The 16,419-nt window shown below is 46.7% G+C and overlaps 1 protein-coding gene across 2 annotated transcripts in view; it reads right to left on the bottom strand.

The window, feature by feature from the left end:
- Positions 1-8,550: 8,550 nt before the first annotated feature.
- Positions 8,551-16,419, bottom strand: part of LOC143376315 (limbic system-associated membrane protein) — a 52,583-nt gene continuing 44,714 nt past the window's right edge. Inside the window, exons 4-7 of one of the 2 annotated variants that reach the window (XR_013087069.1) lie at positions 12,667-12,822; positions 11,245-11,578; positions 10,073-10,956; positions 8,551-10,029 (exon numbers count right to left, since the gene is read on the bottom strand). Coding sequence is in view for 1 of the 2 variants with exons in the window: in XM_076826480.1 (XP_076682595.1) it covers positions 10,811-10,956; positions 11,245-11,578; positions 12,667-12,822 (636 nt within the window). In the remaining variant the exon portion in view is untranslated. Of the gene's footprint in view, positions 10,957-11,244; positions 11,579-12,666; positions 12,823-16,419 lie in introns of both variants that reach the window. The other variant, XM_076826480.1, reaches the window with a different exon arrangement.

Genomic DNA, 16,419 nt, shown 5'->3' with positions numbered 1-16,419 from the left:
CGACTTCGCCGCGGTGGAATCGATAGGTCGCGGCTTCAGTCCTCGGCGGGAATGATCGAGCTGGATGAATTATGGATACCCGGCGCGATATCCTTCTGCTAGCGGGAATAAAACGAACGCCCGGGCGGATCGCTCGAACGCGCGCCAATATTTGCGTTATTAACGGCGTAAAACTCCGCGGAATGCGGCGGCCGGAGGTAAATTTTACGACAAGAAGCCCGAAGAACAAACAACGCGCACAAGTGGCGGCTGATTAAACCGCCGCGGAATGAAATCTGCATTTGACTACGCCCACTGATTGGTGGCGTACGTTCCGCGCACATCCGCTAATCATATTAGAATATTTTACGTCATTAGCGGCAATTTTAGCGTTGACACACGCCGCGGCCGTCGCGGCCCGCCTGTTTACGTTGGCTAATTAAAATCTACAATTCGCCGAATCCATGAAAATGCAGAAGGCGCCGGAAATCATAATACCTACCCGTGATTGTCGTTGGATCGCTGCGGGGGTTCGTTTCGTCCTACTGTTAATGCGCCGGGCGCTTCGCGCGTACGCCGCGATATCATATCGTCTCTCCCGCGACGAGACTTGCAGACGTCCTCGATCGATCGGCGCGAAAGGGCTCGAGAGCAATTGAGGACAGCTCGGCGAAAAGACGTTACAGCGAAAGACGCGGAGGATGGATATTGCGAAACGATGATAATCCAGAATCCAATCGGTGGTTTACACAGTAGTGAGACCGTATCGGTCGATTCCGCAGGATTATACGGGTCGTGCGGATTTGCGGTGGCGGCGGTGGTAGCCGAGCGGTATCGCAACATCGCCATGCATTAAGCCGGGTGTCCACGCGCAAAGTACTCGCTGTAGAGCACGGTTAAGACGCTTTTTCGGTCAGTTGACACGTTTGAAAAGTAACTGCTCTTAAGCAAGTCGACAGTGCTCTGCGCCGCGTGTTGGACACGCAGGCACGCGGCTTTAACCCTGCGTTCAATGGAGCAAACGCACCGCGACGGGATTTTCAGTCTCGTAAGTGACTGTCGAGGACAGTTGGGATTAGTGCCCGCGGACACGTCCCACATTGGAAACCGATATTCATCCGAAACCGAACCAGACTCGAAGAAGTGCCAATGCGCACGTAACGGTACATCTCCTGTTCTGTGTGTTTACTCGATGCTGGTGTTGCCCAAACCCGCTCTCCAATTCGTTTGCTGTGACTCTACCTACCTCGAGGTTTTCCGAACATAAATACATTTTTTGACTGCTCCCAGACAGCCTTTTGATAGGCTATTTATTTTTTAGACTTAGGTAGGTATATACGACATTTTATAAATGACTAACAATATACCCCCGAGCTTCACTTCGGGCTTAAGAGATATCAAGGACTCCGTGAAAACACATTTCACCCATTTTCACCACCCCCTTAGGAGTTGGTTAGGGAAAAATCCTGAAATTGGTTTTTACGCATTTATGTGGGTAACCTTTCGATGTAAAATCCAAGTTGATATCTAATCGGGCCTAAGATATTTTGAGCAATCCATGAAAATACATTTCACTACTTTTCACTCCCTTAGGAGTTGGTTAGGGCAAAATCCTGAAATTGGTTTTTACGCATTTATGTGGGTAACCTTTCGAAGTAAAATCCAAGTTGATATCTAATCGGGCCTAAGATATTTTGAGCAATCCGTGAAAATACATTTCACCCTTTTTCACTCCCTTAGAAGTTGGTTAGGGAAAAATCCTGAAATTGGTTTTTACGCATTTATGTGAGTAACCTTTCGAAGTAAAATCCAAGTTGATATCTAATCGGGCCTAAGATATTTTGAGCAATCCGTGAAAATACATTTCACCCTTTTTCATTCCCTTACAAGTTGGTTAGGGAAAAATCCTGAAATTGGTTTTTACGCATTTATGTGGGTAACCTTTCGAAGTAAAATCCAAGTTGATATCTAATCGGGCCTAAGATATTTTGAGCAATCCGTGAAAATACATTTCACTCCTTTTCACTCCCTTAGGAGTTGGTTAGGGAAAAATCCTGAAATTGGTTTTTGGGCGTTTATGTGGGTAATCTTTGTGAGTAAGAACCAAATTGATATCTAATCAGGCCTAAGAGATATTAGGGAGTCCGAGAAAATATATTTTACACCTTTGCACCCCCTTGGAGATGGAATTTCCCAAAATCCTTTCTTAGTGGGTGCCTACGTCACAAGAACAATGTACTTTCCAAATTTCACGGTCCTGGGTTAAACTGTTTAAGCTGGGCGTTGATTAGTCAGTCAGGACTTTTTATTTTATTTATATAGAATAATTGTAGTGCCCACTTTATTTTGTTCCACCTATATCCGGCGGTTAAAAACTTTCCAATGAGATTGATGAAATTTTAATGGGCTTTCGAAATGGTCGGATTTTTTGAGTGACTATCGATTGGTCGAATGCGTTGTGGCGAGAGCGTTCGTTGTTTGCCACTCATTGGTTGCATTAGCGGTGCCGTTCGACGATATTTACTTTTATTCGAGTTTTCGAACGACCCACCGATGCAGTCGCGATTGTACAATATTTCCGCCGCGTGGAAAACGGTTGTTTCCGGTGGACTGGTAACTTTTGAGTTACGATCTGCCGATTGCTATCGTTCGCGGGGAAAATAGTTTGCACGCTACCGTCCACATTTCGTTTTACCGTGTACACTGTATTCACCGACTCATCTTCTCGTTATTCAAAGAACAGCATTGTAAACGACTGCTTTTTACCGCGCATGCGAACGGGCGTTCTTCAAACCTGCTGTTCGAACACAGGCACTCGAGAGGGGTGCCAAAATCCCCCCCCAAAAGTGGATATTACCGAAGTGTCGCATTCCATTGTTGAAAATTCACTGCTCGGGGTCCCTTTTCACTGCTCCCCGCTGCAGAATGTCCGCCCAAGTGGCGTGCACTCGACAAAGAGCAATTTCATTCTTTCCTTTTGACTCGTCCGCCGCTGACGAGCGACAAATAAATTTCATTTTTTTTCCACTCGCTTATTTCGTGTTTTAATTAACGCTTTATTCGTCCCCGACGAGCGAAACTGCATTAATAACGAGAAATAATTGTCCAGCAGCACCGGCGCAGCTTTGCTCTCGTTATTCGTAAAAACAGTTTCGGCTAGCCGAACGTAACTGCCTAGGTGAAGTTGAAGCAATTGTCTAGTTTTTCGATTGCATGTATCGTTAGCCGTGGCAAATAAACCGTGCAACTCTGCGAGATAAATAGCAACTCTCATTCGAACTTATAATTGCCTTTATGAAATTCGGCAGACTGATGCGTCGGCTCGCGCCTGTGCGCCCATACGCGCGTCGAGTCGTGCGCGGGTACAATAGAGGCTTCCTGGCCGAGCTTTTAGCGTGAAAACGTTCACGTCTGGCTAACTCTCAGGAAATAAACTACTTTGCCCGATGCTCGTTCACGGGGACAATAGAACGGAGAAGGTCGACGCGGTCGAAACGACAGAGAGTCCACAGAGGAGATCACTCTCGAATATCTCAGCAGGAAGCTTGTGAACCCCTCTAGCAGGGCGAGAATTTTCGCCAGGTGGCCCACTGGCCAGCCGTATTCCACATTTTAGTCGCGTGCAATTTGTCAAGAGAATCCTATCGCACTGTTTTATGGATGTCTGTCGAATTTCGTGAAGATCCGAGGCTCACACCTCGAGGAGCCTTACTGTTAGACCTTCAGAAGAGTGCTTAATATATCTCTGAAGAGAAGCAATATAGTTGACTCAACGAGGAGTTGAAAAGTTGCGAAAGAGCTCTTTCTGATTTATCCACGCCGGTGCCTCTCCACTTTCCCTCGGCGTCGTCTCACAGGGAAATTAGAGAGGGAACAAAGGGGCGAGATATTTTGCTCGTAGAATTTTATTCCAGCAATCAGTGAAATGGATTCCAATTCGGTCGAAGACGAACCGTAGTCCGTCTGTCGGTTGTCAGCTTTTCTCTGTCATCGCTTCGATTTCCCTTCGTCTCTTTTCACCCCCCGCCTCCTCCCGTAATCGTACCAGCCGAACGAGTACACCCTCAGAGCCAATTGTTCCGCGCTCGGTTGATTATTGGTTTTATATTAACGTGGAGGGTTGCATTTCGCTTCGCTCTGTTTTCGTGCGACCTCGTACCTCTTTTTTTTTTCACGTGCACTCCATCGCGAAACCTCCACCCACCCTCCATCCCCCTACAGCCTCCCGTCTCCCTCTTCCTATCCGTCTGATACTTACTTTCGATCGTGTTACCGATCGGTGCCATTTGTAACAAACTAGCCGATCCGTTACCCGATTTCACCGGGGAATTATTTATGATGTTTCCCCTGCTTCTCCGCATCCAGTAAAATTCATATTCCTCTATGAATATTATAAAGCTCAGTACTATATTCAACGCTTATTAGAGCCTATAATCTAAACTGGGAGGTGCGTAGTGTATATTTAAAATTTCATTGAAATCTGCCCAGCTGTTTAGGCGTGAAAGAAGAACAAACTGACATCGTTTCGCTTTTATATATTAGTAGGGATAGTAGGGTGGATTATAAAGCAGTAACGGGGAATAGGTGCAGCCTTCCATTTACGAGAACGATACATGCATTCCTGTTTTATTCGCGGAAGCATAATTCGCCGTGATTTTCGTGCACGATGCGAGACAATGGATGCATTAGACTGTTAGAGGCAGAAGTGGATTAAATGGGTCGGCGACAGGTTGTTTTACGACCCTGTTCAGTCCAGTTTCCACTATAAGTACGGTCGCGATAGAGTACAACAAAGTTCATTCTGCATAACGAACGAAATATATAAGACGAAACTCAAGGATCTGCACTTACACGACGAATCCAGATTTATTCGTATAAATCTGTGTTGAATAAATCTCCGATGCTTAATTCAGCAAGAATTCGCGCAAATACTGTCCAACCGTGACTGCACGGAGCTCGAAGGCCACACGTAGCCTCTTCGCCGGTGTCGGTGGCGCTGGTTAGTTTGCCAGTTTTCAATTAAGTCGCCCGTGTCATTTCGCTGTGCTATATTTATGCGGTTGTTTCAATTAAAACTGCTGGTAGAGATAACCACGTTTAATATAGCCGTGAATGCGACTCCTCGTGATACGTCTTCGTGGAATCGAGCGTGCTGCCGGTTGAAAGGGTGTCATGGTTTTGTCCCCGCGAAATATACAGTCCAGTTCATTAGTCGATACGGTTGTCTCCTCTTTGTTCCAATTTGTTCCGCCCCGCGCAAAAACTTCCCCGTCCCGTGGACAACGTTCACTCTACTTTTTATACACAGGCAAACGGGGAATTTATCCCGTTTTATTAATATTTACTTACCGAGCGCGGTAAACGCGCGTGAAATTCAAGCCCCTCTAGTTAAAGGGAGAGAATTACAGAGCACCGAAATCCTTTATTCCGCCGGAATTACAGGCTGACTTTAAAGGCAGATAAATGGTCGGGCCATTAGCTTAACTTCGTAAAAATTCCACGATTTCTCGCCCGCTCCCTTTAATTTTCAATCCATCCTAGCCTCAAACAGTCGAAATATTAAATTCCACTCCCTCGGATATGGCATTTTGCGGGGAACTATCAGAAGCTGGAGCAGACGAGCAAAATAAGAAAACGCACCCCCTCCCCTGCTCTCTGCGTCTTGCTTAAACAGTGATTTCTCTTATCTGCGGAAAATGGAAAAGCAAATCTCTCGCGAATAGGAAAAATCCATTGGAGGAGCTTCCCGTATCTGACAATGAAGAGAAGGACTGACCCATTTACTTAACGCTTTCAGGATTTTCCATGGGTAGAAACATTTCCAGTGACGTGGCTCCCTTTCTTGCATTTCCACGGCTCCAGCCATAAAACGTAGAACAGACCCGTTGTCAGTCGTGGCCTGTTCTTTTCAAGCGGAATAAAAATTCTCGCCCGCTGCCATTTTTTCTACATTTTCCCCGACGAAAATTAGAGGTGGAGCGAAATATCGCGCAGCAAAATGTAATAAGATATTACCAACAATTTTTCTAGACTCACTCTCCTTAGACAAAAAAATCGTTCTTTGGTTTCTCTGTTGTCTACGTTAGGCAGTGCATTTTACCAACATAGGTACTTGAAAATTTACGTTGATTTCGCGTAACCAGCGTTGCAGGCGAAGCCACGGCGCCACGTCGAACATAGGGTAGAGCACACCGAAGCCGAAAGTCTGGTAGAACTCTCCGGCTCATTTGAGCGTGTATCTAGTCGCGGAGCATCGTCGACTTCGTTTTTCCTTCCGCCGTTCTTCATCGACTCGCTCCTCCTTTTTCTCGAGGTGAATCAAAGCGCGGGGCTATGAAAAACTGCGACCCGAGGAGTCTCTTTCCTTTTTGCGAAACAAACTGTTTACCGTGCCCCTAGCATCCTATCGCCGCTTTATAGCCGATACTCCGGCGCAAGTCAAAATAGCAATGTATTCCTTAACGAAGCCAGTATCGAGCGGTACTAATTAAATGGCCCCCTCCGTCGTTCGAGCCCGCCGCAACGAAAAAGGAAGCATCACAGCCCTTTAAAGTATTACAGCTGGGGCCGGATTAATTAGAAATAACGATTGAAGGTTACCGATTCGCAGACAGTGGCTCATCGTAAAAGTGCCTCTCCACTCCGCTACCTTTTCTACCGTAATAGCAAATTACCGAACGGTAACGAGAAGTTCGTTCGGCGTACACTCATTTCCGCGAGTCTGTGCCACGCTAATTGGCGTCATTAATCTAGTTAAGAGGATAGTCGCGTTGCACGAAGAGGCGACCCGACGTAGACTGAATAACAAAGAAGGCTACGTCTTGGGGGCTCTCGTGCAAAGACTAGTTAGGGTAAATGGTTCGAACAGTGCGCGCCCCGTAAGAAGATTCCACGCGAGAGAATTCAGGTCGCTTAGTAATTTATTCCTAAAGGGAGGGTGTCAATTCGTTTCGACCAGCTCGCGCAAATTGCGCGACAATTTGTATCGTTAAGCTGATCCGCGAGCGGGAGAAGGCAACGGGTTTGCCGTGGAGCTTTAATTCGAGGACTGCTCCGTCTGCTCCCGATACATCGGCCTCGCGAAATCTCTGCAATGATACGCAATAATAAATACGCGTGATACATCATTCTCTTTCCCTCGTCGTAACTGCGTGCCTCTGGGAATCGCTGCGTTCGACAGCCCCCTTCGTCTTCCCTTTATTTATCGCTGCTTTCCGTCAACGTAATCCGTAATCACTCGTCGCGCGGCGGCACTATAAATCGGGGGGCTCGACGTATCTACGGGAGTAGGGAAAGTGCGCGGGAAGCACGAGGGCTCGGGAGAATGTTTCAACGGTCGCGGTTCGATGTTTCTTGTTCCTTCGGATCCGCGACGATATCTGGGTCACGGTATTCGGCTCGACGCTCTTCTTTCCACGCGACGTCTGCTCGGCGCGCACTCATTACTCGGAACGATGTTTAGAAAGGAGGAGACAGATGGGGATGGTCGGCGAAAATGGGACCGTCGCGGGCGGCTTCGATTTCCTGCGTATCCATTCGCTACCCAGCCGCCGCAATTCGTCCGCATTACAATCCGGAAGGGCGCATCCGCCCTCGACCCACTATTTACCAGACACTGGATATTATGCGCTATCCGGCCATGTTTTGATTAATCATCGGGAGTAAGCTCGGCTTATTGTCGGCCTTTCCGCCAAGGTTTCGAATCGATTTGGCAGGCGCGATCGAACGTGACGCGGCCCGCGTATTTGCTCAGACTAATGGCTCGTAACTGCATTACGCCGCTCTCCTTCGCGCAAAATTCGCCGATTGGCGAGCGCCGAGGACACGCGGCTGGATTTAAACGGATAATCCTGTTCCTGGGAAAGACACTAATGGATCTGCAGCTTGTATACGTTTCTCGAGGACTCGAGGCTGGGAGATGTTGACCGATCTTCTTGGGGAAAGGAGGGTGTGTGATCCTTTGAGGTGGATCCTTGTAGGACGCGGTGAATGCTTCGGGCTTGTGCATACGTGTCTCCTAACAAGGGGTTTGGCTTAAATTTTCCGTCGCATCTTATTATTTCTAATTGCAAGTGTTGGGTCATGTCTGCAAATAATTGGTGAACTGGATCGGAGGTAGCAATGGGGAGGAAGCTGGTGTAATCGCGAACGACGATCGGGTAGGTAATTGGAAGCAACGGGCCAAGATTCCTTCGGTCACGAGTTTCTATCGAAGCTTCAATTTTGATAAGATTTTCATTGACCATAATTCTCTACGTTAAACATCCCGCGAGGAGTTACTTCGTGATACGCGATTAAGTGTGTTCCGGGCGGAAGATACATCTCGGGTGTACGGTACCCTGGGGGCAGCCAGGGGTTATTACATTCCACCGGTCGAGGGTGAAATTCCTCCGGCTAGAATCACAGTGATAGGAGAAATCTTGCCTCCGTAGTGGAGCCACGTCGAGCACGCTCCTTCCATTTAATCGTTAAACTTGGAGACGCTGGAATCGCCGATTTATGATTCAACTTACCTCCCCCGAAGAAGAACTCGCGTGTCTCGCTTGGTGAAGTAATCCTTCGTTCGACAAATTCAAAAGGTTCCATTTATTTTGCACGTCGCGGCATCGCCAGGATGAGAACATGGCCCGTCAACTGTAGTTGCCGAGCGTACTCTTACAATTTACAGGCTCGTCGAATGTAGACGGAAAGAAACGTTGAGTATCGATCGTTGAAAATAGTCCGTTACGTCTACGTTAAATGAACTTCACCTACGAACGTCAATCAACGGAATTCCGAGGGCTAGGACGCGGCTAGCCGGATTCTAAGCTAACGCTATAGATAGTGAGCACATCGATTCGCAAGTGTTTAATGATAGACTCGCGAGATACCTTAGTAAACTGCCGATCGATCCCTTATCCCTTAAAGTGTGCAATATCACGTAGGTAAAAAGATACGGCAAGGTTAATCGTATCTAGCGAAAGTAACCTTTATCCATACGCGCGTTCAATTCGAGACGCAACGAGCTTATAGTTAACATACACGTATATACACTGATCACATTAATACATCGAGTGAGCATTTTAGTATTACCTGGAAACAGCGAACGTTGCTTCGCAGTGGATAAAACGCTTCTTAAGTAGAGAAACTTCGTCTTTGCCAGTATACACAGCGAGCAACGATTGTACTTCTTAGGTAATTGTTTTAGACGAGACGAGATGTCCCTCCAGCGATTTCCTAATCTCGACGTTCCACAGAGGTGGAGACGTTAACCGAAGTATTTTTTCGCGTGGCCGTAGTACAATCGTTCTCCCGATGAACGGTAAACTCGTGGCGATTGGGAAATCGGCGGGTTTAAACAAAGAGACAACAGTAGTCGATGTTAATACAATAAATCACGCGAAAGACATTCTTAGACGTGGATGATTCTTCGTTTATTGGAGGCCCGATCGATTCGCAAGGCCTCCTGTGGAACGACGCCTCGCTCCGCACGCTTTCCAGTTATGAAGTTCGTTTTGCGCTCGGTTAAACGGCAAAGAGCGCGGAACGACGTGCCGTCACCCTTTTAACCGATTAAATTTACCCGGATTTCAGAATGTCGGCCTTTTCAATTCTCCATTGACGCGTTTGGTTTCTGTGTGAACACAGTAGACCTCTCTCGGTGACGTTCCGCGACAGGGCTTTCAGGCTTCCACGCGACTCGCGAATGCAATGAATACGACCGTTGAATGCCGCGCTCGTCCTACGTGAATTCACATCGATAAAATGTCTCGCGTGTTTCTCTTAATTACCGAGGGAAACTCACGGCGCGTCGTAGTCATTGTTAGACGGCGGTGCAATTACTTAAACACGTTCCACGCTCGAATAGCTACCGAAAGAAAGTCACCGTCGACAAGAAAGAAGTAGAAGGAGCCAGCCTTAACGACGTACCCCATTTTCAGCGCACGCCTCGCGAACTGCGCGCCGCTAACTTGAATCGAAGGGAAGGAATTCTTGGGCGTCTCGCAGCTTACAGAAATTAATTTCTCCCTTCAATTTAAAGGAAACTGAGAAAAAGTTTCACTCACAGCACTCGCTACGTAGATCGCTAGGAATGTAACTCCCAATTTAATACCAAAGGATGCTGCTCGTTAAATTTAATGCCATCTTACGTACAACATCGCGAATTCCACGTTTCCTAGAAGCTCGAAGAACGAAAGTCTATATTCCTGCTGACTGCTAATAAATATAACACTTTCGCGCCACGCGCGAGAGTGAAGCTCGCCGTGCAAAGCCCCCATTCGAAAATCAGCCTCCCTCAATAAGGGTACCGAGCGATGCATCCTACAAATTGCAAGTCCCCCCAAAATACAGCGACGTTGCTCGAAGCTGTTTCGAAACTTCGCAACGAATTCGCCCGTATAGCGGAAGCCAGATCTGCCTGCGTTCGAAACCGGATACGGTTCCCTCGTTATTGTCGCCTCGAAGGGGATTTCACCACCGCGCACCAGACGGCTAACTAGCGAGTTCTCTCTCGCGCGTGCGCACGACGAATCACCAAATCAATCTACTGGCACGGTGCGAAGGAAAACAGACGCTTAAATGGCCTAGAACGACGGAAGGGAAACGGTGTCGACGCCCAAGGAAAGTACCTTCTTCGGTGTATGCTGAAAGCGTTGGTGGTTTGCCGTGATCGAGGCCGCAGCGTGACAATTTCGCTGTTGATCGATGCACCGTTGGTTTTACCATGCTGTTCAGAGAGCTGAACACCGGCGGGGACGAGTGGCTGCCAGACAGATGAGAAGGATGTCAGGATTGTTCAAGTTCCCGCGGATATTAATTCGGTGACAAAGTTGACGGGTTGGTGGGCTGGTCACGTAACGTGGGAATGCTGCAGATAGAGCCGATTCGAGCTCTGTATACCGAGGAAAGCGAGGAAAATCAACGTGACGTTGACGGACGCTCCGCGCGTCGCGTTTTGGCGATCGCCCCCGTGCATGGCCGCTGGCTTTTCCTCCTCTACAAAGAGAAACAGCAACAACAAATGGCTATTGTTCGCGTAGAATCAAGCATCAAGTTATAAATCGTTCCCGCGGTTCGGAACTACGGGGTGTGGATAAATCGATGGGTCAAGCGTCCCCCTAATGAATCTGCGCGTTTGGGTGGACACCCCATCTGGAGTTCGAAATCCGTGGTTGATATTCTTTGTCGCGCTGTACAGGCAGGTTGGAAATTCGAAAATCGGGGCGGAAGATCGTTACAGGCGATGGCGCGGCAATTATGCTTGGTTCAAGGGAGATTACTAACCTTCGATCACCTGTATTATGATGTAGGCTGGCTTGGCGTTGCTCGGCGAGCAAGTGTAATTGGCACCGTGGGAGGGTTTCACTTTGTCAACCACCAGAATGGAACCGTTCTTCGTCGCCTCGACCCTAACCCCCGGCTCGTCATCGTAATTAATCATCCTACCCTCGCGGTACCAAAAAATGAAACTTGGCGCTTCCGCGGAGGCCATTAGTTTGCATTCCAGCCGTAGACTGGATCCCTGCTTGACGTGAAGGTCAGGTCCACCGGGAATAGTCGAATACGCCTCGGTGATGTTCAGGCGGACGAATCGTTGCTGGACCGGTTCCGTTTGAATCTGCTCCAAACAGAGGATCTCCTTTTTTCAAAGTATCGCGCATAGCTGCATTCTGCTAACATTAACCCACGACCCGTCACGAACAATTCATCGATTGATTAAAAAATTCTAATGTTTCCTTTTCAACCCGATATTTCGCTTTCATCAGTTCGCGAACCATTGTGCCACGGGGTAGAAACAATGATAGCAGAATGGTAGCATTATTCTGTGCTGTTGCTCGCGACTTTTATACTGAACAACAATGACGCGGGTTTGACCTAGGTTTGCAGTGAAACTCATAATTTAGTTTCATATCGTTGTTACTCCATGCTTGCGCTCTTGAAAGTGGTTGTTTTCATGTTGGTCGTTCTGTGTACTTAAGAAATGAATTTCGCTGTTGTGCACTGGGTAATTGGAGGATAATTAATGCCACGTGGAACAGGGAAAATGATAGATTCTTATTTTCAAGCGTCAGTATCAGTCGTACTAACAAGGAGAGTCTCACAGGTGTCTGCCTCCGATTGCTTTGGTTTCTAGATAATTATGACGCAAATGAAATTTATATGAAGTTTTACTCAACACAATTTTGTAACTATGAACTTTGAGGGGTGGTTTCACTCCCTAAACATGCAAACGGATCGAAATGAAAAGATACCTGTTTCTTATTTTTCGGTCCTCTAAAACATATTCAAAAACCAAAGTAATCAGAGAGGAACACCTGAAAATCTTATAACTTTGACGGGTGGTTTCACCCCCTAAATATGAAAACGGGTCGCTATGAAGAAATACGTGTACCTTATTTTTCGGTCCTCTAAAACATATCCAAAATTCAAAGAAATCGGAGGTGGACACCTGGGAGACTTTCCTTGTACCAGAAAGACACGTGTCTGACCAATTACGGTCTAATACTACTTGCCACTGGTTCTTCCAAGGAAACAAGTCTTTCTCGTTGTCAGAGGGGAGTCTATCTAAGGGAGATAGATCTATTAAGTCTGTCTGAAGGGGACTCTGTCTAAGTAAGAAATATAACAGTACACCTACTACAAATGGTGAGGGAATGCTGGCTATGAACATGATGACCATCATGAAACACCATTTTTACGTGTTACCTGACACTCGTAGAGTCCAGCATCGTCGTGCTTCACGTTCTTTATCAGCAGTGTCCAATCGGGACTATTCGACACTACCATGAACCGTGTATCGATGGAATGAGTGCTCCTGCCCACCGTCAACAGTTGTCTGTCTTTTCTTCTGATCCAAGTGACCTGAAACATGGGAATTGGCGCATGTAGGTTTCGCAGGAGCAGCAGCGCTCAAAAATAAATCCGCGAACTGATTATTCCAGGAGACTTTACCTCTGGTGTTATTGTTTTCTCGTGCGACGGTAACGTGTCGAGGAAATTGTTGCAGTTCATTCTCGAGGCTCCACGAGCCACATAAATATTGCAGAGCGTTGCTCGCGGGTAGACGGTGGCGCGGATTGGGCGAGTTTAAAGCGCGAAGGGTCTGGGAGGGCGGAAGCGCAATTTGACGAGGTTATATAGACAAATGGATCGCTGGGAGTGTACTCCGAGATTCCGGGACGTTTGCGCTTCGAGCGTCTCTCGTTTTTAGCGTTTTTCGCCGTCGCCCTATTTAATTCACTGCTGACACTCGCCGGGGGAAAAAGTTGCTGCACACGCGCGGCATTATCTGCTCGAGGACGGCACACAGCCGGCCCGGTACTTTCCACGTGGAGTACGTCAGACATTGCGTTCGCTGAATTTCAGCTTGAACCGTGCGTTTTTCAAAACCGCAGGGAAACACGAGAAGTGGGCATCCTCTTGAATTCCCAACACCATGAAAGCTAAACGGACATGCAAAGGTATCGTCCTTCGAGGGCCAGTGTATTTCGTCGATACATAATTTACGAATCACGTCCATTTTATGGTGTGCTATCCATCAACATTAATTCCTTAACAGAAATTTCTGGCACGGTTGGATATCTTCCGAGGCAAGAACTATTTCTACACTCTGCACGAAGAGACCCGTATCCGTGCATTAAGCGAGAAGTTAATCTCCCAACGCGTCGCGCTGCATTTTTTACGATCCCCATCTTCGAGAAGTTTTGCATTTTTGATAACGCCCTCGGCCTCTGTACCTGCCCCCGTATCCTCCGGACAATAAATATTATACTCGTCTCGAAAGATTGCTCCTTCTGCATTATTTATGGCCCATCCAAACGGAAGGAAGCCGGCCCCGATAATAAATCCTTTCCCCTTCCGTAAGTACGAAACATCGTCATCCGGCTTAGCCGCACGGTAATACTGTTTTCATCTCTCGGCCCGTCGCTGTTCTTACGCTCCCGTGGCAAAGGCGATTTCCACGAAAATGCGCGAGTCCCCCGTTCTTTCTTGGCCCATAAATAGATAGATTAACGTCTCATCCCCTTACGTGGGCGAATCTCCTCTAGTATTCAGCCGCGGATAGCGGGGCCGTCGAGGAATTGGAAACTGAACACATCCCTCTCGAGGCGCAAGCAACTTCTCGATACAACAGTCGAGCTCCGATCGCGGGCGAGCGATAAAGTCGGTTGTATTCAGGGAACAAAGCGAAGCTTGGGAACTAAATGGTACATTGTGACGGGTACGCGATAACTCGATGAAAATCCCCCCCGGGATTACCATAATTGCCGTCCTTCCGGTTCGCGGGAGCAGTTGAAATTGTCATTGGCAGCGCAGCCAAGGGGGTAAAGATCGGGGACGTATTTGGCAGGGCGCGCGCGCGCGTGTGTGTATACTCCTGACGATGACGCTGCGAAAAGGAGAGACCTGGCGAGCCACTCGCGTGCCTTAATTGTCTTTGTCGAGTGCACTCGGCGTTCGCGGCAAGCAGCAGGGTTTCGCGATTTTCTGATGCGGGCCTGAAGATCGACGAGCACCGGCCCCAACGAGTGCACTTGAGCATAAACGAGCCGAACAATGAACCACCGTCGCATATTACGCATTATGCATTAGCTAGTGCTAGTCAGCGTCTATATTCTCTCCCCCAGCCATTAACGCAATCGTCGCGCTACTTGGCTTCGCGGAACGAACGCAATCGGGCCACCTTTTCGTCGGACGTCGACAGGTCCCTGCAACAAGTCTTCGTGGGACGAGCTGTCATGCGATTCTATTCAGTTGGATTCTGAAGATCTGAAGAAGCAACTCGGAGATACACACGTGAGGATTGCCTGCCAGTTCCTCCGTTAGAAATGGATAGGCTGGGCAGAACAGGTTGCTTCTTCGTTTATGGAGCCTTCGTTTAGCGATGATAGGGAAAGAAACGAAAGTAATCTTCCCTCCCGTTCGCCGAGTTCCATTAATCAGGCGTTTCTTTGCGAGCGTGAACTCTGCGGCGTGATAACATCGCCGCGCCATTTAATTAATGTCACCCTCCGCGAAAGAATACCAGGCGATCGAGATAAATTCGTTTGACCGTCGATTTTCTCCCTCGGGGATCGTCGATTCGACCAGCCCTCGAAAATTTCCCGCGTGTTTGTTGAGCTTCCAAAAGGAATTTATTTAAACCGGAAGGGAAATGTATCGACGGATAGATTGCGGAGAAACGTAGCCTGTATCGCTTTACTATGCACGCGTTTCGAACGCATGTAAATATCACTTTTAATTATCGCCCACGGTGCATGCTCGCTAATTGAAAAGTAACAGGCGCGGAAATTATTAATTCGCCGCGTTAACGAATATCTACAGCCGGGGATTTCGTAGTATTGATTCGCGCTGTCTGTTGTTGCGTGAAAATGAAACGTCGAAGCTTGGGCCGTTTCGCCGTGCGGTTCGCCAAGACGCATTGCGCGAATTTGGGCTCGCCGCGGACACACGGCGGATTATTGAGACAATATCGCGACGGGGACAGATTAAATTTCAATTACGACCCTATAATGTCGGGAATGATGGATTATGCGTCCGTCGCCGGGAAGATCGATGTCTTGGTACGTTCGGATGTGTTCCGTTTTACACGGCTACGTAAGATTCTTCGTCTAGCAATTTTCTTAATGGAAGCCAGATTAATACGTGGCTCTTTGACGGATTAATTGAATAAATCAGCGATCTGCTTCCAAAGTAATACAGGTTTTAGTAGTATTTTATTAGCTAGCCGAGAGGTTCGATCGATGAGGAATATCTCGTCGTTATTACATACTTTCTTATGTACATCTTTTAATATAATCGTAAATATACCGAGAATATTGATAGTACTCCAGAAAATTGAAGAGAATGGATGTCGAATTTTTATGAAACTACAAGTATCAGAGGTTCTGCGTCTTCTAGGGATTGACCGGGTTTAAAAACCGACTTTTATTTATAAATATGTAAAATTCGAAAACCGGGTTTTAAATTAAAAAAAAAGGTTGTATGTACTAGATTTAATATGCAGAAATGAATTAATTATTTAATTAAAAACGTTAACATTTTGACTTGAAATCGCCTCGGACACGAACATATTTTGTAGTAGGTAACTTCATATTTTCTGAAGAAAAGTACTAAATAGAACAAAGATTTATAATTTGGTACAACTGTAAAAGATTTATATTTTGTGCGGATTTTAGTTATTGTAGTTGTTTTTTTCATTTGATTTTGTATGCAGTCTATTTGATTGTGTTACATATTTATAGATCCATAAATATTAAATGAACTCAAAAGTTGTACGGATTTGTACGAATTTTAGTTAATTTAATTTTTTTATTTATTTGGGTTTGTTTAGATACAGTATATTTAATTTTCATACATTTTTATAATTCCATAAATCTTAAGGAAACTGATCATTTTTCAAATGGCTACAAGTATTTAAGTATTATTTTAATTAAATATTTTTTGTGAAAATTCGAA

Source organism: Andrena cerasifolii, chromosome 14 (genome assembly GCF_050908995.1).
Source record: "Andrena cerasifolii isolate SP2316 chromosome 14, iyAndCera1_principal, whole genome shotgun sequence".
Classification (NCBI taxonomy): Eukaryota; Metazoa; Arthropoda; class Insecta; order Hymenoptera; family Andrenidae; genus Andrena; species Andrena cerasifolii.
The sequence above is the reverse complement of the archived record's forward strand: the minus strand, read 5'-3'. Positions and strand labels throughout refer to the sequence as shown.